This window comes from Danio aesculapii, chromosome 21 (genome assembly GCF_903798145.1).
Source record: "Danio aesculapii chromosome 21, fDanAes4.1, whole genome shotgun sequence".
NCBI lineage: Eukaryota > Metazoa > Chordata > Actinopteri > Cypriniformes > Danionidae > Danio > Danio aesculapii.
The window spans coordinates 4,114,028-4,139,674 of NC_079455.1; the positions used below are offsets into that span (position 1 = coordinate 4,114,028).

Consider the following 25,647-nt stretch of genomic DNA (forward strand, 5'->3'; position numbering starts at 1 on the left):
CAAATAAACATATTCAAAATGGCTAAGGGTAGAAGTGAACACTTCCAAAATACCTTTCCTCTGAGTTACTCATAAGCTCTCTTTATTAATATTCCAAATCTATTCCTTTTTTTAATAAGGTATGTTCGTGCTTCGGATGGCGGGATAATTAATATCACACCATTTTGGAATGGAAACGGCAGTGCGAAGTAGCCATCTATGTCTAGGGCTGCACTCTTTCACCTTTCAAAGTTATAACCTGCCAAAATCGCTCAAGCAGAATAAGGGCCCAGGGTGCGTTAGTCGACTGGCAAGCCTCGGTGAGAACAAAGAGGGAAAAAGAATGATATGAAATCCTCGGGGAGAGCTTGTTCAGACTGCTAAATTTGCTACCAGGGCTGGCAGCTGTTGTTAAGGTAGCAAATGGTGTTAGTGAGAGAGGTTCAAGGTAAGAGTGTGGTAAAGACTACTTAGACGGCTTGACAGATGAGACTTCTCTCCATCAACAGCGTAAGTACTTTCACCAGAATGGAAAAAAAAGCCCAAATACAAATTGAGCTGAGTCATTGTTGCTATTTACATGAACAACACTTGTAACCGAAGCAGAAATGCTCATATAGGCACAGAGTTTTATTGCTAACTGAGTAAACTGTGCAATGTGTGTATGTGTGTGTGTTTAATTTTTTTTTACCAAAATCTGTAAATGAAACTTAACCCCTAACCTATTACAAGACATTTAATGTACTCTTCCTCGTGGATATTGCCCATATAAGTTTGGATTTTCCAGAGAATACTAGACTAAATAGAGGAATAGAAAAAAGATCAGTGGTAAAGAAAGAGAGATGGCACATTTAAAGTGTCTGTGTAGAGTGATAACAGGACAGAGGTTGGGTTGCAAACAATTGCACATAAGCTCTCAAGATGAAGTGTAAGTGTTTGTATACACCTTAGTCTGTTTTTGACAGGTAAATGTGTGTGTGTGTGTGTGTGTGTGTGTGTGTGTGTGTGTGTGTGTGTGTGTGTGTGTGCGTGTGTGTGTGTGTGTTCGTGTGTGTGTGTGTGTGTGAGTGTGCGTGCATGCGTATGTTTGTTTGTACAGTAAGTTTGTATGTAATAATTTACTAATTCATTCATTCATTTGTTGTTTGGTTTGGTTTGGTTTGGTCTGGGTGGTTGGTTTGGTATGGGTGAATGGTTGGTTGGTTGGTTGATTTGGTTGGTTTGGATGGATTGGTTGATTGGTTTGCTGTTTGAATTGGTGTGCTGTGGGGTGGGTGGGTTTTTGGTTTATTAGTTTGGATTGATTTGGTTCGATTTGGGTGGGTTTCTAGTTGGTTAGTTGGGTGGCTGGTTGGTTAGTTTAGTTTGGTTTAGTTTGGTTTGCTTTAGTGTGGGTATGTGGATGGTTTGGTTTGGTTTGGTTTGCTTTGGTTGGTTGGTTGGGTGGTTGGTTGGTTGGGTGTGGGTGGTTGGTTGGTTAGCTAGTTTGATGCTTGGTGTGATGTGGTGTGGTGAGGTGTGGTTTGTTTTGCTCTGCTGTGGTTTGGTGTTGGTTGCTTGCTGGGCTTGGCTGGGCTGGGCTGGGCTGGGCTGGGCTAGGCTTGGCTTGGTTTGGTTTTGTTTTGTTTGAGCTGGTTGTTTGGTTGGGTGGGTGGTTGGTTGTTTGGTTGGTTAATTGTTTGATTTGATTGATTGATTGATTGATTGATTGATTGATTGATTGATTCATTCATTCATTCATTCATTCATTCATTTTCAGAACAAAATCTAACAAGACACCTAGTGGTTTTTTTATTCTGAAGGTAGTGAATTTACAAATAATAAATTGATATTAAACTAAATAAAAAGAACAAAACAGATATAACAACAAAATAAACAGAATAAAATTAAAGTAAACAAAAAAAAATGTACTGCAAAAAGCGTCCTGCATATCAAGAGTACACCAATGATTCCAAAAAGTCCTGGACCGTTATAATTATCATGCTAAATTTAATTTAGCTGTCAGTTTGCTGTTAATATGATAGATAAATAAATAAATAAACTGCATGATCAAATAAAATACTTGCTGAATAGTTGCTCACCTGGTACTGCGCTATAAGAGTCCAAATAAGAGTCAAGTTTCACCAAATAACTCAAAGTTTTGTAATAATAAGAGAGAGAAAAAAGCATGGTTACCTCAGCAAATGCATTTTTAGTGTAGATGGTATATGTGAGCCAGCGTAACAAAACTAACAAAATGTATACAAAGTTTAAATAGAAATAGCAACAATAAAAATCTGGAAAGGATTTTCTGCTACTGTACTACAATATTTTATTGTAACAGCATCAGTCAGATAAAATAGCAAAACAAAAGAAATCAAAATTCACTAATGAAGTACTGCAGCATCTCAACAATTCCTAAAATTAAACAAATTTTAATTTACAGTGCTTATAATGCTGCCTAAATTATTAATAATTTTACACAAAAACTATTTTAATTGCAGATTTGATCATAAATGATGCATTTGACCTCAAGTGACAAAAACTGCACAGTGTGGTGAACTTGAGCAGAAACTTATACATTATCCTACTCTCACTGTGTTGTTAACGCAGATTTATGAGGCACTTGGTAACTCATAATATCATTTTAATGATGCATTTCTTTACTTCAGCAAGATAGTTCAACTAATGCAGGGCTAATTATACCATAATTAGTTATACATAAAGAGCATATCTCAATCTAATTAGTAGATGCCCTCATGCATATTCATATAATCAAGCATGAGTGAGTATAATAGCTTGAGAACTTACATGTAATAAGCCAAAGAGTGGCGGTGTAATTTTGTAAGGATGTTTTCTGATTGGACAACACTGTTAATGTTATTGACAGTCAAATGGTCAAAGGTCCAGAGCCTGTTACTTTTTTGGCCCATAGTCAAGTCAAGCTGAGCTTTATTGTCATTCTGCCACATACAAGGACCTACATACATTTGCACTGTAGTATTGTACACTCCACATTACTTCAGTCAATTTGTTTTATTTTTTTTATTTCAAACATTAACCTCATACCTATTTTAGAACATTTTCAATAAACAGACTTTCAAACACAAATTAGAAGAGAAAATGCTGTATTTAAGCCTCATAATTAAACACAAATTAATAATCTAAAAGGGGAAATGTCCACGTTTTGAGAAAAAATATATATCCATGTCTGTTATACAAATACCAATACTATTTTGAAACTGCATTACTCGATCTCAGTAATGCAAAAATGAATACTAACAAAAATTAAAGCAAATTTAATGAAAATGATTACATGAGGACGTCAGTTCATTTATACTGCAAAGCAGATTAAACAGAAAATCAATGAGTTGCATTAAAATGAATGCAAATTAATAAATGCAAAAGTTTAAAATAAATAAATATAATTGATATTTACATAATAAAAAAAATTATCATTAATTTAAAAATAATAAATACATAATCTAAAAATAATAAATACATAATTTAAAAATTAAAAAATAGCTTTACATAAGAATGATTAACAATAAATACAAATAAATAAATAAACAAATAAATAAAAAAGTAAATATTAAAAAATAATAAATAAATAAAAATAAATAATCTATAATTTAAAAATACTAAATACATAATCAAAAAATAATAAATCCATAATATAAAGAAATAAGTAGATATAAAAAATAACAAACAATAAATACAAATAAATAAAATAAATCTAAAATAATAAATAAATGATAAATAAAAAATAAAAATAATCCATAATTTAAAAATACTAAAAACATAATCTTAAAATAATAAATACATAATTTAAAAATAAAGAAATAGGTAGACATAAAAATAATAAACAATAAATACAAATAAATAAATAAGTAAATATTAAAAAATAATAAATAAATTAAAATAAATAATCCGTAATTTAAAAATACTAAATACATAATCAAAAAATAATAAATCCATAATTTAAAAATAAAGAAATAGGTAGATATGAAAATAATAAACAATAAATACAAATAAATAAAGAAATCTAAAATAATAAATAAATGATAAATAAAAATAATACATAATTTAAAAATACTAAATACATAATCTAAAAATAATAAATACATCATTTAAAATTAAAGAAATAGGTAGACATAAAAAATAATGAACAATAAATACAAATAAATAGATAAATAAATATAAAATAATAAATAAATTAAAATAATCCATAATTTAAAAATACTAAATACATAATCTAAAAATAACAAACACATAATTTAAAAATAAATAAATCATATCTACACATAAAAATAATAAATAAATAATAATAATAAGTACATAATTTACAAATAATACATAATTTAAGAATGAATAACTAAAACTATATTAAAAAGTAAAAGCAATAAATACAAAATATTAAATAAATAATATTAAACAAATAAATAAAAAAATATTAATAAATAAATAATACATACATAAAAATAATAATAACTCATGTTAAAATAATAAAAACATAAAAAACATTATAATTTAGAAATAAATAAATAAAAATATATAGACAAACAAATAATAAACAATAAAAACAAAATAATTTACAATAAATAAAAATAAGGAGTATATTAAATAATTAAATACATAAATAAGTCATTCAGAATTTAAAAATAATAAAATATTAATATTATATTATAATATTATAAAATAAAAAATCAATAATTTAAAAAATAAACAATTAAATAGAAATAATAAATACATAATTTCAAAATAAATAAATACATAGAAATTATAAACATTAAATAAATGAATGAATGATGAATGAATGAATGAATGAATGAATGAATGAATGAATAAACAAATAAATAAATAAATAAATAAATAAATAAATAAATAAATAAATAAATAAATAAATAAATAAATAAATACATAAATAAATTCATTCATCTATTCATTTATTTCACAAAAAACTGCCTTTCTGTTAACCACAAGTCTCAATTCTAACATGGTGGTGCAGCTTCCTGACCTAAAATGTCACACAGCAAATTGCCTTCTTTTTCTTCTTTTTTTTTCTGCTGATGTCTCTGACTTCTCTTTCAAGATGAAGGTTGTATTGAGGAACAGGGGCAAAACCCCAAGCTCTCTTAGATGGCTTGACTGTGTGAGAAGTGCTCAGGTGTGCATTGGGATTCGCTTCTGTGCATGGAGGAGCTTCAGGGCTTAAATCAAAGCATCTTTTGCACATCTGCCTCTCTAGCCTATACACTCACTGTGTTACTTCATCAATAATGCTAATATATCTTATTGTAAAGATGAATCTTGTCAAGCACGTCACATATGACCCTCGATTAAAACTAAATAATTGATGAAAGTATTTTTGGGCATGAGTAGATCCATGAAAACAATTGTGCGAATTAGATACATTTTACAGTCTGTTTCCTAATAGCATTGTAATGTACACTCAGCGGCCACTTTATTAGGTACACCCGTCCAACTGCTTGTTAACGCAAATTTCTAATCAACCAATCACATGGCTGCAACTCAATGCATTTAGACTTGTGTTCATGGTCAAGACGATCTGCTGCAGTTCAAACCGAGCATCAGATTGGAGAAGAAAGGTGATTTAAGTGACTTTGAACGTGGCATGGTTGTTGAATTTCAGAAACTGCTGATCTACTGGGATTTTCACGCACAACCATCTCTAGGGTTTGCAGAGAATGGTCAGAAAAAGAGAAAATATCAAGTGAGCGGCAGTTCTGTGGTTCTGTGGCAGTTCTTCATGTACTACAAGTTCTCGCACAATCATGTTACTTGCATTTCTTGGGAAAAGAACAAGGAAATGTGATGAGCATCAGTAACCTTGCACATACAGAACACTCCTAACATTGTTAATGAGAGATCTGTTGCTGTACTAGTCTCATTGGTAAGCTGGTCAGAAGTAGGAAGATGCTAGAGAACATAGCTTTATACGATCCCAGTACATGCTGTGCACTGACAACTGCAGATCCAGCTATGCTGCCCACACAATAAAGAGATTCGTATAAGAGTTTTGCCTTGTAGAGTAAAATCCGGGAACTGAATCGCAACATGATGTGTGTTTTTGTGATTGCCACAGAATTTGAACAGCACATAAATATGGAAAGGACGACGGGGAGGCTTTGTGCACCCACTAAGCTCTTTTATACAGCATACACAGGATTGAATTAAAAAAAAAAATAGCTATCAATCAATAAACAACTGACGAAAATAAAAGCAGTGATGCAACACCTGTCATGAGTCAGCAATCTTGACTGTCACAGACTGTGCCTCTGTTAGTTTGCGCATCTGACCAGGTAAGCTTCTGCTTTTTTAACACCATATATGAAGCGATGTTGGAGAAACTGACTAGTTAGTCATGGTAGTGTCCAAAACTCTGTTTTTTTATTTGCATTTTTTCATAACAGTTTTGGTTTGTTTTGTAATCACTCCAATGATCGCTAACAGTGCTGGGCAAGCTACTTGAAAAACGTAGTGAGCTAAGCTATTAGCTACTCTACTTAAAATGTAGCTTAACTACACTAAAAGCTACCCCATGGGAAATATAGCAAGCTAAGCTAAAAGCTACATGGCAAAAGTAGCTTAGCTACATCTAAGCTATTTTTATTTTTAAATCAAAGCAACTTAAATCCACGTCAATCATATCTTAGAGGTCAATAAAACTGTCAATGAAACATATGAGGCAGAATTCAGTTCAATTATTTACTGCTCTGGTGAAAAATCCAGCCTAGGCTGGTTGGCTGGTTTTAGCTGGTTGACCAGGCTGGTTTTAGAGGGGATTTGGCCATTTCCAGGCTGGCTTCCAGCCATTTCCAGCCTCGTCTTAGCTGGTCAAGCTGGAAAATGACCAGCTAAATCCAGCTAAAACCAGCTTGACCAGCCTGGTTTAAGCTGGACATAGTTGTTTTAGGCTGGAAATGGCCAAAACCCCTCTAAAACCAGGCTGGTCGACCAGCTAAAACCAGCCAACCATCCTAGACTGGTTTAAGCTGGATTTTTCAGTAGGGTGTAAATAATATGCTGCACTAAACAGAAACAAATTCTAGTAAATAACAGCTAAAACAAAATATCCAATAAAAGCAGGTGTGAAAAGCTACTTGATTTAGAAAGTAACGACGCTACTGCTACGCTACTGAGAAATGTAGTTAAGCTAGTAGCATCACTACTTGTAGCGACGTTACTGCCCAACACTGATCGCTAGCTACAACAGAAATTCAAACACACATTAATATATAATCTAATATAATCTATAATTGATATATATGAGCAATATCCAACACAATCTCACGGCAATTCGTAACTTTTTTTTTAGTGGCTAATTCGTACGAATTCGTACGATCTAATTCGTACAATTTAGTACGATTTGCTCATCCTCCAATGACGGTTGGGTTTAGGGGCGGGGTTAGGTGCCACGCCTCCTTTTTAAAATCGTACCATTTCGTACGACTGAACTCGTATGAATTCGTACGAATTAGCCACTAAACTGTCAAAACGTAAAATACTTACGTTTTCTCGTGAGATCAGGCTGGCAATATCACACTTAGTGCAATATGGCTGTATATCAGCACTGGTGGGAGGCGTGTCGTGGCGTCCCACCAGTGCTGATATACAGCCATATCGCACTGCTACGAGTGTGATATTGCATTTATACAACAGTTCGATGGCCCAATCATGTATATAAAAAAGAAAATCAAACATGGAGAGTCTAAAAACCCTTTTATATTAGGAACTACTTTCTTCTGCCATTCATTCTCATCTGCAGCTGATGTCAAAACAGCAGAAGCAGTTACTAATTCACCAACGTCACTTTAGAGCTAGTGTTTGAATGATTCTTTAGCGTAATGTCTAAAGTGATGACAAAACAGCTGATTTTGCTGACATTTTAAGATTATAAGGCTGAACTTGACATGAAATGCCTTCCGTCTACAGAGATATCTTCTTACAGTTTCACAGTCTACAGTATTTCTCTGTTGCTATCTGGATATCACAATAATTAACTCTGAGAAAAGCAGCGCAATCACTACCAGACTGCTGCTGTGTTTGCGATAATGAGGGGGTGTTCGGGGGTGAGGTCTCTGAATAACACTGTTGAGAACCAGAATAGGAAAGCAACTGTATTAAAATAGGCACTGTCCTAAATAAATTGCATGATTGCAATCTATACAAAAGAGAGAGATGGACTTAGAATATCACTTACCAGTTTAATAAGGATTTGATCAGCTGTAGTTAGAAATCATGGTGTTTTAATCTTATAAGCAAGGGTTTAATATGCGGTCCTGGCGCCATCTTGTGGTAGACAATGTCAACCGTCTTTGGCTAATGGACGCCGACGCGATGTACTTCAGAAATTATAAATATTTTGAAATAGGCAATATCTTTATAAATAAACTGCATATTTGCAATCTAAACAAGTACATTCTCGACTAAAAAGCCTCAGAAGTACATTGTGTTGTCCAACAGCTGCAATATTTATCAAACTGTAAAGTGTCCTCTTGTTGCTGTATGTGGGCGGAGTAACACAGAAGTGTGAGGAGGCTGTACAAATGCTGTTATTGCAGAATATCGCACGCTATCAGCCAATCAGATTCAAGACCCAGACAGAACTGTTGTATATAATATAATATAATATAATATAATATAATATAATATATTATAATATAATATAATATAATATAATATAATATAATATAATATAATATAATATAATATAATATAATATAATATAATATAACTTAATATAACTTAATATAACATAATATAATATCATATAACTTAATATAATATAATTTAATATAATATAATATAATATAATTTAATATAATATAATATAATATAATATAATATAATATAATATAATATAATATAATATAATATAATATAATGTAATATAATATAATAATATAATATAACTTGAATTATCTAATATTAATATAATATAATATAATAATTATAATATAATATATATAATATAATATAATTTAATATAATATAATATAATATAATATAATATAATATAATGTAACGTAACGTAATATAATTTAATATAATATAATATAATATAACTTAATATAATATAATATAATATAATATAATATAATATAATATAATATAATATAATATAATATAATATAATGTAACGTAACGTAATATAATTTAATATAATATAATATAATATAACTTAATATAATATAATATAATATAATGTAACGTAACGTAACATAATTTAATATAATATAATATAATATAATATAATGTAATGTAATGTAATGTAATATAATATAATATAATATAATGTAATGTAATGTAATGTAATATAATATAATATAATATAATATAATATAATATAATATAATTTGGACTGTGGGGGAAACCGGAGCACCCGGAGGAAACTCCACACACGCCAACTGAAACACCAACTGACCCAGCCGAGCTGTGAGGCAACAGCAGTACCAACTGCACCACTGCGTCGACCATAATATAATATAATATAATATAATATAATATAATATAATATAATATAATATAATATAATAATTCCATTTTGCACCATGTTGTTTAAATAGCATATCCATTTGCGCCGCTTTGTGGACTCATGGGTGTGCTGGTCTATAAAGGAGGTGTGTTAAATTGACCAATTGACCAGCTGAAAGTAAATCTAAAGTCCAGTGCAGAGTGCGTTATTTGTGCACCTTAAACGCCTACACATTGCTTATTACACACAGGATGTACAGCGATACACAAACATCTTTACATATGAAAAAAAAATTAAAGGATTAAAATTTTACAAAAATGATTATTTTCTATAAATATAAAAGAGGGGGGGGGGCTTTTTCCGTTTATTCATGACAATTTGCATTTGTAATATCTTATTACTATTTGTTTTAATAAAAGGTTTTGGAGATCACCATATGTGGCATAAGAATAGGAAGTTTTGGATGTACCTCAGTTTTTTGACCACACTTCATTATTATTGATCAGTTATTTGTTTTCTGGATATTAGAGCTGAATTTAGAAATAGTTTTGAAACAAATCTTTGCGCTTAACAAGCTAAATTAAATATGTAGGCTAATGGATGTCTTCAGTGGAGTGAGTTTTCACCGTTTCCTTACTCCACGAAAGTGAAGGATTGAGTAAAGAGTAAAAGTAAAGTGAAGAGGAAGTAAAGAAGCTGAATGGAGGAGGCTCGTTCTTTATCCTCTGTTTAACTGTTTTCTCGCTAGTGAAGCGTTCAGTTTTTCCACTTTCAAAGTCCACCTTGTAAATAGCAAATGTGCTCTCTGTGACTCTTAAAGGGAATGACAGATGAGACTCTGATTAGTTTAACGCACATCATGCTGAAAACACACCTATAACTCATTAAGAGAATAAGCTCAACCCTGTTAGACCATGCGCTGCAGCGCAACCCGTATTTTTTTGTCCTTAAAATAGCAAAAATGGATTCGGACACGCCCTTAATGCGTTTGCGCCATGCGCTTTAGACTTTGCGCCTAGATCATTAAAATAGAGCCATTTATGTTTAAACTTTTACATTTTTTTATTTTGGCTAGTTAATGCTAATGTGCCTCAGCGAGAGCAATCTTACCACATTTTTCTGGAATCTGCCACTGGCTCTGATGTATGTCACTAGGGTATTTTTCCATGAGGTTGTTTTGGGAAATCAACCCTGGGTCTTTGGTTATATTCAGCAGAGCAAAGCTATATCTATGGCTGTCTTTCTAGACCATATTTATAATAGCTATTTTTATTAAATATTTTTGTTCAATAACAAGTACTTTCTATAATAATAGTGTTTAATAATACAGCAGTTGGAAAACTGCGATTGTAGATGACACCAAGTGACTATTAACTCCAGTTCCTTTGTTGCTAGTTCAAGTTCTAATATGCAATGCATCTAAACACAATGATGTCTGTCTAATACATTATTCATACAGCTATTTTATGATGATAAAGAGAATGCAATTCTTCAATGATAGATAAAACTTGAACCGGAATAGTTTTCTGTAAATAAATGAATGTATGTATGTGCAAGTATTATTATTATTATCAGATTCGCTTGCTTATAGCTGCATTTATTGCTGATTTATTTAGTCTGGTATTTAAGCGTCCACTTTGATATTCGCTGTTCTCTTGTTAAGCAGGGAGCCTTTGAGTAAGACAAATGAGACTGGCCTCCGCAAGTATCCATCACCTTGAGGCGCACTGAAATGTTACTGAGGGACAATTTACATACACTGTCTAGCACATACTAAATGTGCTGGAGGTTACAGCATAACAAAACTGAGGGAGAAATCGGCAATTCAATAGGAGATAAATTAACCAGGAGAGAATATTCACTAGAGCTGTGTCCATTAGTGGGAGCGTTATTCTGAATGCTTATAGCCTCAAGTAAAAAAATAGCATGTTGTGGAATCAGTCAATATATTATAGTTATGCAAATTGTCTCACTCATTAGAAATAATAATAATAATAATAATAATAATAATAATAATAATAATAATAATAATAATAATAATAATAATAATAATAATAATAATAAATTATTATTATTATTATTATTATTATTATTATTATTATTATTATTATTATTATTATCATTATTATTATTATCATCATCTTCATCATTATTATTATTATTATTATTATTATTATTATTATTTATAATGAATTGATAAAGTAATTAATTATTCATTAATTATTTATAAATAATAATAATAATAATAATAATAATAATAACAATAACAACGAGTATTATCATTATTATTATTTATAATGAATGAATGATTAATTAATTGCGTAATTACCCATTTAAATCTAAATAATAATAATAATAATAATAATAATAATAATAATAATAATAAATATTATTTTATTTTATTATTTACATTTAAAATTAAATGTAATCATTCATAATAATAATAATAATAATAATAATAATAATAATAATAATAATAATAATAAAATAATAATAATAATAATAATAATAATAATAATAACAATAATAATAATAAAATATTATTATTATTATTATTATTATTATTATTATTATTATTATTATTATTATTATTATTTATAATAAATTATTATTGGAATAATAATACTAATAATAATTATAATAATAATAACTAATATTATTATTAATATTTACAATGAATAAATGAATAATTAATAACGTAATTATTTAATTAATTTAAATAATAAAATAAAATAATAATATTTTAGTAATCAATCAACCATTTATTATTTCTAAAGCAATTAGTTTGTTGTAAAAGAAACCTGCTGAAGATCTGTTTGTTGGTTTTGCAAGAACTCAAGAACTAATATAAGAATAAACTAATATTTTTATGATTATCTGGAAAAAATAAATAAAGATGCAGTGTACTCCAGTAGGAATCTGATTGATTAGAGTTTTAAAATGACTTCTGTAATCATCTTGATAACAAAAACATTAATAAATTACAATGTACATTTGTAATTACAAACAGATTACCAATGATTTCATCTATCTGAAAACTTCCATGCGCTTTTATTTATTGGTAGCCCTGCCTACACAATATGGCAAAAGAAGCTGATTTCTGTCTCTTAATCAGTGTTGGGGAAAGTTACTTTCGAAAAGCATTACAGTAATGAGTTACTCCCCAGAAAAGTAACTACCTGTGTTACTTAGTTACTTTTTATGGTAAGTAATGCATTACGTTACTTTTGAGTTACTTTTGCTTTACTTTTTATTACCTGGCTGAGGCTTGATCTCTTTCAGAACTTCTTTCTTTTTCTTTCTGTTTGTAATTGAGGAGCTCTGCAATTAACAACACACTGTATAACCCACACCTACATTTACCTTTAAAAAACACATAAAAAATAGGATAATGTTATCTGAGAACTTCCGAAGCCCAGAGCTCTTCATGCAGTATATACAGATTAATGAAAGTTTAAAGCAATGTGTTTTATTACGTTTGTACTCCGTATTTGTCTTAAGTAAAATCACTGTCCATTGAGACAATCCCCTTTTCTTTCATGTGTTCAAAATAACGAACACATTCTCTCATTGACTGCGTGATTTATAGTGACTACTTTCAATTTAATTTAGCAATTTATTTTTTAAAAGCTAATTAATTAAACTAAAACGTAGCTCGCATTACATTTTCAAACAAATAACTTAAATATTATTACTTATTTTTAAAAAAATTATATATTACTTTACTCGTTACTTAAGAAAGTAATATTATTACGTAATTCACGTTACCCCCAACATTGAACTTAATACCAAACCATGTATGGTTGTAATATATATATATATATATATATATATATATATATATATATATATACACACACATGTATATATACACACACATGTATACAAAAAATATATGGGTTGCTTTTCCTTTGACACTGTTTTTTGTTTTCTTCCCACTTCTCAGTGCGAAAGTAATAACATTTTGTGACAGTCTCTCATTTAATAATGCATTCCATTTACTAGTCTGTCTGTCCATGATGAAAAGCACTGGGTGAAGCACTGGCCATGGTACATTAGCATTTACGTCCGAACGAACCTTGCTGAGCTGAATGAATAAAGGGGCAATTCACACAGCGAACGCTTGCTTTTTAAAAAGTGAGACAGGAGTAGTCTTGAGAGAGTTTTAAAAGCTCAATATCATGTGCAAAATGCTGAAAAAACATTGAAACAGTATACAATGACCAAAGGTGACCATGTAGAATGATTATATAGACAACTAAGGTCAAGTCAAGCTCAAGAAATGATGCTTGCTGTTTGTTCAAACGACTTTTTTTTAAATAAGTAGAAACAACACAAGTACTGTACCACACACAGTGGAAACAATGACTATTTTTTAGGGGGGCGGGGGTGGGGGGGAGGGGGTTGGACAACTTCATGGCAGTTCTTTTAACATGATTTAAACGATAAGGATGTTGCTTAATAGGGGTGGCATTACCAACATCGATATCGTGATAAACCACGTTAGTTTGTTTTGGTATATCACCAAAAATCTGAGGAAAACTCTGAATGATTGTAACTAATTCTGTTCTCTGATCTTTTTCCAGATGACAGAGAAACTCAGGAAGGTCAGTTAAGATCTCAGAATTAGTTAAACGAGCAAAAGGCATTGGGTCAACTTGCACTTTAACTTCATCCATATCAAGCTCAACATCCTGAGAAAAAGGCAACACAGTCTCGCAGTTCACCGCAACCATAGAAACTGCAGGCTCTGTGTTCACTTTTAAACAGGGAGATGTTTTATACTCAATCCACTTAAATTTGTAAAAACTAATAAATTCACTTAATTCCTTTATGTTGCACCAACAGGAATTGACTTTGTGGAACCTAACCATTTACGTTTATGGCCCGTTTTCACTGAGTGGTACAGTACGGTACGTTTTTATGGCTTTTTCCACTGTCAAAAGGTACCTAAAAGACTTTTTGGGTACCCTTTCCTGGGTACCTAGCACAACAAAAGGGTAGCAAAAGGCAGAGCAAGACGTGCAGCTGAACGCTACTGGCTTACAGAGAAGCGTCACGAGTTCATGCACAAGCCAGGAGAATGAAAACAAAGGAAACGCCATCTTTAAATACACAGCCGAGACATTAAATTGTAATAATAGATAATAGATATAATAGAGAGCCATGGTTAACCCGAGCTCAAACAAACCTTGTTGTCGTCTTGATGAACGGCCACAAAGCCAAGAAGAAGAGTTGTTGTTGTTTATGAGGCCGTCTAAAAGCGCGAGTGGTTTCACTCTCTCTAGAGAGCTCTGCGATCGCTCGCCTCACATCTATATTTGAAATGATGAACCTGATGTTATTTATTACTTGATTGTTCAAGCTACCTCAAAGAAGTGCTCTGTTTGTTAACAGTTGTTGAATGTTAAAATAAGGTGAATTTAAAAAAAAAAAAGGAACATCCTTGATCTGTTTCTTCGCTCTTCTTTATAATTTTTTACAACCCAGGCTCATTCTGAGAACGTAGTCCTGGGGACGTTTCTGGAGACCGCGAAATACGTCCCGGGAGGTACGTCATTTTTGCAGTTTTTGTTTTCGCGAGGCCGCGAGAGGCCGCTGTGCGCGCTTTTTCCCTCGGCGTTCTCGCGTAAACCCGCTAGAGGCCGCTGTCGAATGACCTTCCGCCTGTCTGCCTGGATGACAGAATAATTGACCGTGCGACCAGCCAATCGGCTGACCCACCCTCCTCCGTCCCTAAACCCAACCAACACTGATTCACAAAAGCCATCCAGAAAAAGAAAAGCCCTCGTCTGATTTTTACCACGTTTTCGGATTTTGACCACATTCTCACCCTGTGACAAACTTGTTCGCTTCATTTTGGATTTTGTTTTTGTTTTCTTACCTGATTTCTGGAACCGCTCTTCCCCGGACTCGAACCCGGTCGTCTTCGTCGTGGTCAGCCCCTCTCTGCGCCTCGAGTCCGCCAGAGTACACAAAGAGCTAACCGGACAAACTGGTTGCAGCGGGAAAGCCCTCCACACGGAGGCGAGCGGCCGGCTGGGCGGCCGGTAAGCGCCGAAAGGAACGGCGTCACACCGCCCCGCAGCGTTCGCTTAAAAAAATAAAATGCAGCCGTACGTACCCCCGGCTACGTATTTCGCGGTCTCCAGAAACATCCACGGGACTACGTTCTCAGAATGAGCCTGGGTTGATTTTTTTTTATGTATTATGGAAGTATCAGTAGGGATGGGTATCGAAACTCAGTACTTTTTCGCTATCGGTGCGACATTATAAAAGACCGAAGTATTAATAAGCTCTGAAGTTAAAGGTTCTGCTATCGGTACTGGAGAATTATTGCGGATTAAACATTACTTACAGTAGCATAATTTAACTGACCGACCTTTTCTAATTTGCGATATTTAATATTCATCTGCACAGCTGGCAATCTTACATATGAAATGCTCATGTTTCTGGCGAGCACGTCAAGTATAAAAGCCTTCACAGTTCTCAGATGTGCACACACACTCATCGGAGACTCGCACTAAGCGCACACACATCTCTTGCGTGTTTGTGGAGTGAACCAAACGGGTTGTATTTCCTGAGTGGACAGCGACAATGCCCGTTGCAACAAATGCAACACATTGTTTTCTTTATAAGCAGAAACGCAAGCAATCTGGCTAAACATCTTTCAAAAGTACTTTAACTGCAATGAAAAGTCATGAAACGTTTTTGACTGCCTGGCTACTAATGGTAACGTTACATCATCCACAGCGTTATGCCAGCAGTCAATCACCTGAATTAGTCAATTATTAATAGTTAAATAAACACACACTTTCGGTTACAATGAAAACAGTATTTTTTTGCAGTAACCTAAATAAATCTTAAACATTAAAAATGCTTTTACATCAGCTGTATTTACAAATATAGCCTATGAATAGCCTAATAATAAACTATGCTTATTAAGAAATGATAAAAAAGCTGCTTATTTTTACATTGCAAGAAGCTAAAATCACAGTTAACTCCCCAAACTCTGTGAATGTGAATTTAAACTCATTTATTTGAACATGTTAATGAAAAATCATAAACATTATACTGCATTTTGATACTCAAAGAGGGTATTTTCAACTGCAGGGAGCATAACAAACCAAAAAAAAACCCAGACTTCTACCAGAAAAGTCAAACATGTTGATTTTTCTCCAGAAGAATGGTTAAAAACTGAGTCATTTTCCTTCAAATCATTATACATTCTTTTACAGGAAAAAAAAAAAATGTTTTACAATTATTGGTTTCGCTTTATTCATTCATTCATTTTCTTTTCGGCTCAGTCCCTTTCTTATTCCGGGGACGCCACAGCAGAATAAACTGCAACTTATCCAGCACATGTTTTACGCAGCGGATGCCCTTCCAGCTGCAACCCATCTCTGGGAAACATCCATACACACTCATTCACACTCATACACTACAGACAATTTGGCCTACCCAATTCACCTGTACATGCGGTACAGGTGAATTGGGTAGGCCAAATTGTCTGTACTGTCTTTGGATTGTGGGGGAAACCGGGGCATCCGGAGGAAACCCACGCAAATGCAGGGAGAACATGCAAACTCCGCACAGAAACGGCAACTGACCCAGCTGAGGCTCCAACCAGCCACTACAAACCACTACAAAAATACCAATAAGATACCCATCCCTAAGTATCGGATCAACTGATTAAAGTATCAGATAAAAAACTGCTGTTTACTTGGTAGACTCTTAATCAGAGTTTTGTCTTAATCGCATTAAAATCAATTTATTGGTGTCCATGTAAACATACTCATTGAGGTTTTTTAGTTAATTAAACTAAAAAGTAACTTGGATTACATTTAAAAAAATAATTAATTACTTTACTAAAGTAATGCATAATTTTTTTGTGAACTCACGTTGCTTTAATGCGTTACCCCAACACTGGTCCACACTATTTACATAGCCTAGAATTGACAATGGACGTCAGTTGTTACAGGTTGACCCCTCAACATATTTTATTCTATGTCAAGCAGAATAAAGAAACTCATAAAGCTTTGGAACCACTTGAAAGTGAGTAAACAGAGAGTAGATTTTCATTTTTAAGTGAACTATGCCTTTAAGAATCCATTTTTTCCCTCTTCTTCACACATGGCTGAAATTCCCTTTGAGAATCCCTCTTGCATTTGAAATATTCCACACAGTTCCATGTATCCCGTAACTCCGCGGACCAAAAGCTGTAATGACATAGTTCAAAGGAAGTTACATCACAAGTTAAAGAGGGGAACCACGACGGATCAAGACTGCAGGACAGCTGACGCGGTACAAAACTTGACAGGATGTTTTTCCAACTTCTGAGAGCAACACAACAGCTCAGACAGAATAATGAGCTGGACTCTTTTTGATCAGACTGCGCAGTTTAGTGACAGATGAGATCGGACACTAGCACGCTAATAACCGAAAGAGCTAAACGGCCCCGGCGATAATATGCCAGATTTTAATAACCAATGAATCATGCTTTGAAACAATTGGCTAATTGCTCTCTGCTCCAGAGAAAGGAGATGAGAGGTTATGTAATGCCAAACTATCAGCGCACAGCCAACAAACCATGTGCTAAAAGATCCAACTGAGAGATGAGAGCGAGGGGGCTATAAAATGATCCAACTTCTTTCCCAAGGCAGCCCGGGGGGGATTTTTATTAAGCTGGATCTTTGCTGGAGTAGTTAATAGTTTGGAGGAAGGCAGTACTTCAATAAATCCGTATTATCTTCTCATTAGCGGCTACATTTTCGTGTCAAAGGTAAATCTGTGGGACAGTCAGGTCGATTTTATTTCTTGCGCACCTCCGGAGAGTTCTCGGTTATAGCTCATTTAGGTATTTTGTCTCCGATGTTTTCTCGGAAAAATCAATTACTCTGAAATACACAGGTTTCAAACAGAGATTTCGATATGTTTCTTCAGGGAGCTGTCTGTTTTATTTTACAAATGTATTATAAATCAAATATATCTAAAATGTCTGACATATAAAAATGTATATAATACATTGTGCGTGTGTGTTTGTGTGTGATGGTAGTAACGTAAAATAAAAAAATACATAAAAACGTTTCATGTCCACCTATAGACCCTTTAAGCAACCCAGGCTCATTCTGAGAACGTAGTCCCGAGGACGTTTCTGGAGACCGCGAAATACGTCCCGGGAGGTACGTATTTTTGCAGTTTTTGTTTTCGCGAATCTGCGAGAGGCCGCTGTGCGCGCTTTCTCCCGCGCCGTCCTCGCGTAAACCCGCTAGAGGCCGCTGTCGAACGACCTTCAGCCTGTCTGCCTGGACGACAGAATGATTGACCGTGCGACCGGCCAATCGGCTGACCCACCCTCCTCCGTCCCTAAACCCAACCAATGACGATTCACAAAAGCCGTCCAGAAAAAGAAAAGCCCTCGTCTGATTTTTACCACGTTTTCAGATTTTGAGTACATTCTCACCCTGTGATGAACTTGTTCGCTTCATTTTTTGGATTTTGTTTTCTTACCTGATTTCTGGAACCGCTCTTCCCCGGACTCGAACCCGGTCGTCGTCGTGGTCAGCCCCTCTCTGCGCCTCGAGTCCGCCAAAGTACACGAAGAGCTAACCAGACAAACTGGTTGCAGCGGGAAAGCCCTCCACACGGAGGCGAGCGGCCGGCCGGCAAGCGCTGAAAGGAATGGCGTCACACCGCCCCGCAGCGTTCGCTTAAAAAAATGAAATGCAGCCGGACGTACCCCCGGCTACGTATTTCGCGGTCTCCAGAAACGTCCCCGAGACTACGTTTTCAGAATGAGCCTGGGTTGCCTTTAAGTGTGGTCATGTCATTGGCCCATGAAGATTTCCTGCTTGTTATCTAACTATTTCATGTAACAAGGCAATTCAATCATAGTCAAAACACTCGGCTTTATTTAGATTTTAGTAACTATAGCTTTGACTTTTTATTCAGTTTGTGGTCTCATTTTATCTGTAACACTGTAAGCTATGACATCGACTTGCCTTTTACTACAAAGACGCTGTTTTCGCGTGTAAGTACCATGGTAAAACGATGTAAACAATAGTTCTCCGGCAGAAACGGTGACATTAACAAATGGACAACCATCTATAATTCAGTACTATTGTGTTGGTGGACTAAATGTGCTTGATGGGATGTATTTCTGTGGACTCTTACCTTTCAAAATAAACCATGATGTACAGCAATTAATGCGTGTGTGTGTTGTTATTACGGTGTTCCATATCTAATAAGCGATTTCTGCAAAACTTACAGAAATTTAGCAAATACATTCTTTATAAGCTTTCCATTGGAAAACAACTAGCTGCAATGGGTGCATAAGGGTTGTAGCTTTAAACTGATGTACAATTTTTCAAGATTACTCATGTTCTTTTTGGTGTAATCAATTCATAAACACTGAGATGTGTAAAAACAGCACCCCAGTGCGTCCGCGTCGGGGCGCTGGCTAAGACGTTAAAGGGCACCGATGATGAAAATCATCTCTTGTAAGCTGTTTGGACAGAACTGTGTAGGTATAGTGTGTTTAGTCATATTGCAGTGATATAAAGACAATAAGGACCCTGTCATACACCCAGTGCAATGCGGCGCAAAAAGCGACGCAACTGTTGTTTGCTAGTTTCAGCTCTGCAGAAGAGTCGTTTTGACGGGTGCACCGGTTTCCCCAACAGTCCAAAGACATGCAGTACAGGTGAATTGGGTGGGTTAAATTGTCCGTAGTGTATGAGTGTGTATGGATGTTTCCCAGAGATGTTGCAGCTGGAAGGGCATCCGCTGTGTAAAACATGTGCTGGATAAGTTTGTGGTTCATTCCGCATTGGCGACCCCGGATTAATAAAGGGACTAAGCCGAAAAGAAAATGAATGAATGAATGAAACTATAATGAAGGAACAAATTATTTCTTTGATAACTGAAAAATAATATATGAACTTATCAGTTTACAATATACTGATGCCCTGTTTTTCTGTAGGCTTTATTGGTGATAATAGTCAGCAATGTTGGACCATTATTGCCCTTTTAGCATAAGTATAGGACAAAAACTAGCTAGACAGTAACGTGTGAATTGTGAAGCGGGCTAAATCTAAAAAAAACATCAGTATTTTTTAGTAAGTGTACTTTTTTTGCTTTTATTCTTGCCATAATAAAAATATATGTTTGTAGAGTAGCCCATGTTCTGTTGTCACCGACATTTTAATAAACTTTAATAGGTAAAACTGTCCGAGATATGAACAAAAGCGAGCGGTGCATCAAAGTTTGATTATAAAAAATCTTGAATGGTTATAAATCATTATCATTATAATCATTAAAATAATTTATAAAAACAATAAAAATAATTCGTTTAAAAATACTGAATGACATTAATGATATAACGTAGTTACGGAAATGTCCTACTTCTCTGTTTATCCTTCTGACTTTACGGTCAGTTTCTATTGACCACCCCCTGTCGTTTTAAAGAATATCACAACGGCGAACGCAGCTAGTATAAAAGCCTCGTCCGTTTCGCGAGGTGCGTGCGCAGTCAGTGAAGATGTGCAATGAGGCGACGGACAAAAATATAAATCCAGCTTTAACCGGCAGCTGCGCTTTGTGTTTTTGCCCTTGCGCACCGTGTGCTCGCAGTTAAAAAAAGGCAACTCTGAGCGGAAAAAGCACGTTACGTCACTCACGTCTCTTTCATTCTCCAATCAAAATAAAGCAAGTAAAGTGTTTGTGTTGTCAAGACAACTACGGAGACTTTTGAAGATTGAGGAGAGACTTGTGGTGGCTATTTTGAGTTATCTGGTGCTGTGCGACTCGCAAATCTTGAATATCATAATATTATTAAATATTAAAATTATATTAATATCGACAGCAACACTCTTGTATCATCAATACCCAGCTGATTCAGTCGGTGATGTCCATGTTTAATGAAGTGTATTTGTGCATTAAGTGTATGTTTGAATTTCAACTATAACTCCACACTCCTATATTGCAAGTGAACCTAACCATAACACTGTGTTGACCTTATAATGACGATTTGTTTCAACTTTTAACCAACTGTGGCTTTTCAATCCCGCTTAAAAAGAGAAATAAATCAATGAGGAGATTCTAATCACCCACTGCTCAGAAAAGCCACCGTAGTAGCAGTGTCAGATATGATTCTCATCTTAATTAATATGTTCCATTAATTATACACATGATGTTGTAATTGTATCCCATATATTGTATCTTGTCTGTTTTAATCAGTCCAGTGTCGACCATATCTAGTGCACATAACCATTCAGAATTGATTCATTCATATTAAAATACATATATAGCCACTTGGGTATTTGACCGACTGATTTAACTCTTCATTTTGATGGTGCACTAACAAATTGACTACAAATAAGGGACTCACTTTATATTAAGTGGCCTTAATTACTATGTAATTACATTTAAATGACTCATTTAACACAATGCACTTATTAGGCACTTATTAGGCACTCACTTTTTTCATTTTACTTATATTTTTTAAATGGTGTAATTTACACCATAACTGTGTAATTTAAAATGCATGTAATTATACATTTAATTAAGTTATGTAATTACATGTATACAGTAATTACACGGTTTGACCCATGACTTAAACTTTGACCCACCCTTAAATCCCTACTGCCAAAACCTGTCCATAACCGTACCCGTATCCCACCGAAATAAGTGTCCAATACAATATGAACTCGTTATGCACATTGTATTTATTTATTACTGTATATACTCTATCTTATAATTGAGGGTACTAAATATAAAGTGGGACCCAAATAACTACAAATAACTTATTCTATTAACAGTCTACTAATTCTATACCAATTTAATTGTAGTGTTATGTACACTACCAGTCATAAAGTGGAATCAATTTGATCAGAATTTGGAATGCTTCTGGAAGAAGTGTTCTCTTCCAAGGCTGCCTATAGTTAGATGGATGGATAGATGGATGTACTGTGGAAGGACTGATGGATGCTGTACACAGATAGATAGATAGATAGATAGATAGATAGATAGATAGATGGATGGATGGATGGATGGATGGATGGATGGATGGATGGATGGATGGATGGATGGATGGATGGATGGATGGATGGATGGATGGATGGATGGATGGATGGATGGATGCGATAGATAGATAGATAGATAGATAGATAGATAGATAGATAGATAGATAGATAGATAGATAGATAGATAGATAGATAGATGGATGGATGGATGGATGGATGGATGGATGGATGGATGGATGGATGGATGGATGGATGGATGGATGGATGGATGGATGGAAGATAGATGGATGGAAGATAGATGGCTGGATGATAGATGACTGGATGCGATAGATAGATAGATAGATAGATAGATAGATAGATAGATAGATAGATAGATAGATAGATAGATAGATAGATAGATAGATAGATAGATAGATAGATAGATAGATAGATAGATAGATAGATAGATAGATAGATAGATGGATGGATGCGATAGATAGATGGATGGATGGATGGATGGATGGATGGATGGATGGATAGATGGATGGAAGATAGATGGCTGGATGATAGATGACTGGATGCGATAGATAGATAGATAGATATATAGATAGATAGATAGATAGATAGATAGATAGATAGATGGATGGATGGATGGATGGATGGATGGATGGATGGATGGATGGATGGATGGATGGATGGATGGATGGATGGATGGATGGATGGATGGATGGATGGATGATAGATGGCTGGATTAGATAGATAGATAGATAGATAGATAGATAGATAGATAGATAGATAGATAGATAGATAGATAGATAGATAGATAGATAGATGGATGGATGGATGGATGGATGGATGGATGGATGGATGGATGGATGGATGGATGGATGGATGGATGGATGGATGGATGGATGGATGGATGGATGGATGGAAGATAGATGGCTGGATGATAGATGACTGGATGTGATAGATAGATAGATAGATAGATAGATAGATAGATAGATAGATAGATAGATAGATAGATAGATAGATAGATAGATAGATAGATAGATAGATAGATAGATAGATAGACGGACGGACGGACGGACGGACGGACGGACGGACGGACGGACGGACGGACGGACGGACGGACGGATGGATGGATGGAAGATAGATGGCTGGATGCGATAGATAGATGGATGGATGGATGGATGGATGGATGGATGGATGGATGGATGGATGGATGGATGGATGGATGGATGGATGGACGGATGGATGGATGATAGATGGATGATAGATGGCTGGATGCTATAGATAGATAGATAGATAGATAGATAGATAGATAGATAGATAGATAGATAGATAGATAGATAGATAGATAGATAGATAGATAGATAGATAGATAGATAGATAGATAGATAGATAGATAGATAGACGGTCAGATGGATGGATTTAAAATGCTAAATGGGACGAATTCATACCCCATGTCGAAAGTAAAACATACTTAAAAAAATAGTGTAATCTACACAACAACGAGTGCAGTGTATGAGTGAGAGGCGGCATTGTTTCGAAGTGATCCGGTTATGTTGTTGTTCTGTGACTGCTGGTGTAATACGGTTAATTTCGATTTAAATACATTTAATTAAATAAAATATTTATCTAATATTTTGGGCGGATTTTCTTTTGTGCGTTTGGGTGGGTTTTGGACAGCTTTTGCACTGGAAAAACTCAGCTATATCTGGCAACACTGTTTACAATGTCGATTTATGTCAAAGCAGCTTAACATAGAAGTTCTAGTAAACTCAAACTGTTCAGTCCAGTTTTGAAGTTAGTTCAGATCAGTGTAATATAAATGTATTTCTACTGGATTATAATTATGAGATGAATAGACAGTGTTAAAACAGAACTGTTACCTGAGTCCATAGAGCACAGTGCCATCAGGATGAAGACGTATCATTCTGTTCTTCACTGTTACGCCATGTACAAACGACTTCTTGTCATTCAGGAAGTATGTGTCCGGCACCCACAGTTGATCAGCCACCCGGTTATCCAGCGTCAGATTAAGAGGAATCTCCGAATAGGACAGCCGTTTATCTCGCCAGGCTTGCTGGAAATACATAGTCAGTGTGTAGTCCTGAAAAACAAAAAATAAACAAGTAGGAATTGGTTACCAAGTTCATGAAAACACAAGAAAGTCAAATTTTTAGGGTATTTCAGACATCTTTTTGGGTTTAATATTACATGACTGCTTTTAAAAATGCATGGCGCAACGTTAAAAGCACAACAGAGCACATCAGGTCAGAAAAATGAGTGTTAAGGAGCTGAAGTCTGAGAAAAACCCTGGAGACTAGTGGAGGTATAATGACAGCGGAGCGCGGCTGAACAAAAACGCATTTAAATGAGCCATTTCAATCACTTTTTAAAGGAACAATTCACCTTAAAATGCCCTCGCGTCATTCCAAACCTAGCATGCTGTTATTTGGGGATTGTAAAACAACTCATTAACCTCCAAAACAGCACTAACGCCTTTTGCAGAAGTGTTTCAAAATGCATCAAAAGTCCATCAGTGTGCTACAATCATACAGTTAAAGTCAAAAATATTTGCCCTCCTGTGAATTTTTATTTCTTTATCAAATATTTCCTAAATGATGTTTTACAGAGCAAAAATATTTTCACAGTATTCCCTTTAATATTTTTTTTCTTCTGGTGAAAGTCTTATTTGCTTTATTTTGGCTAAAATTAAAAATTATTTTGGCTAAAAAATTTAAGATCAATATTATTAGCCCCCTTAAACAATACACATTCACCGGCCACTTTATTAGGTACACCTTACTAGTACTGTTTGGACCCCCTTGTTTGAACTGCCCTCATCCTTTGTGGCATAGATTCAACAAGGTACTGGAAATATTCCTCAAAGATTTTGCTCTATATTGACATAATAGCATCACTCAGTTGCAGCAGATTTGTCGGCTACCATGATGCGAATCTCCCATTCCATCACATCCCAAAGGTGCTCTATTGTAATGAGATCTCATGACTGTGGAGGTCATTTGAGTACAGTGAACTAATTGTCATGTTTAAGAAACCAGTCTTAAGATGATTCATGCTTTATGGTGCATTATCCTGCTGGTAGTGACCATCAGAGATGGGTACACTGTGGTCATAAAGAGATGGACATGGTCAGCAACAATATTCAGGTGTGCTGTAGCA

The 25,647-nt window shown here is 34.4% G+C and overlaps 1 protein-coding gene across 2 annotated transcripts in view; it reads right to left on the reverse strand.

The window, feature by feature from the left end:
* Positions 1-25,647, reverse strand: part of LOC130215189 (gamma-aminobutyric acid receptor subunit beta-2) — a 157,531-nt gene that overhangs the window by 66,889 nt on the left and 64,995 nt on the right. For both annotated transcript variants that reach the window (XM_056447100.1, XM_056447099.1), the window contains exon 4: positions 24,351-24,571. In XM_056447100.1, the coding sequence (XP_056303075.1) occupies positions 24,351-24,571 (221 nt within the window). The remainder of the gene's footprint in view (positions 1-24,350; positions 24,572-25,647) is intronic.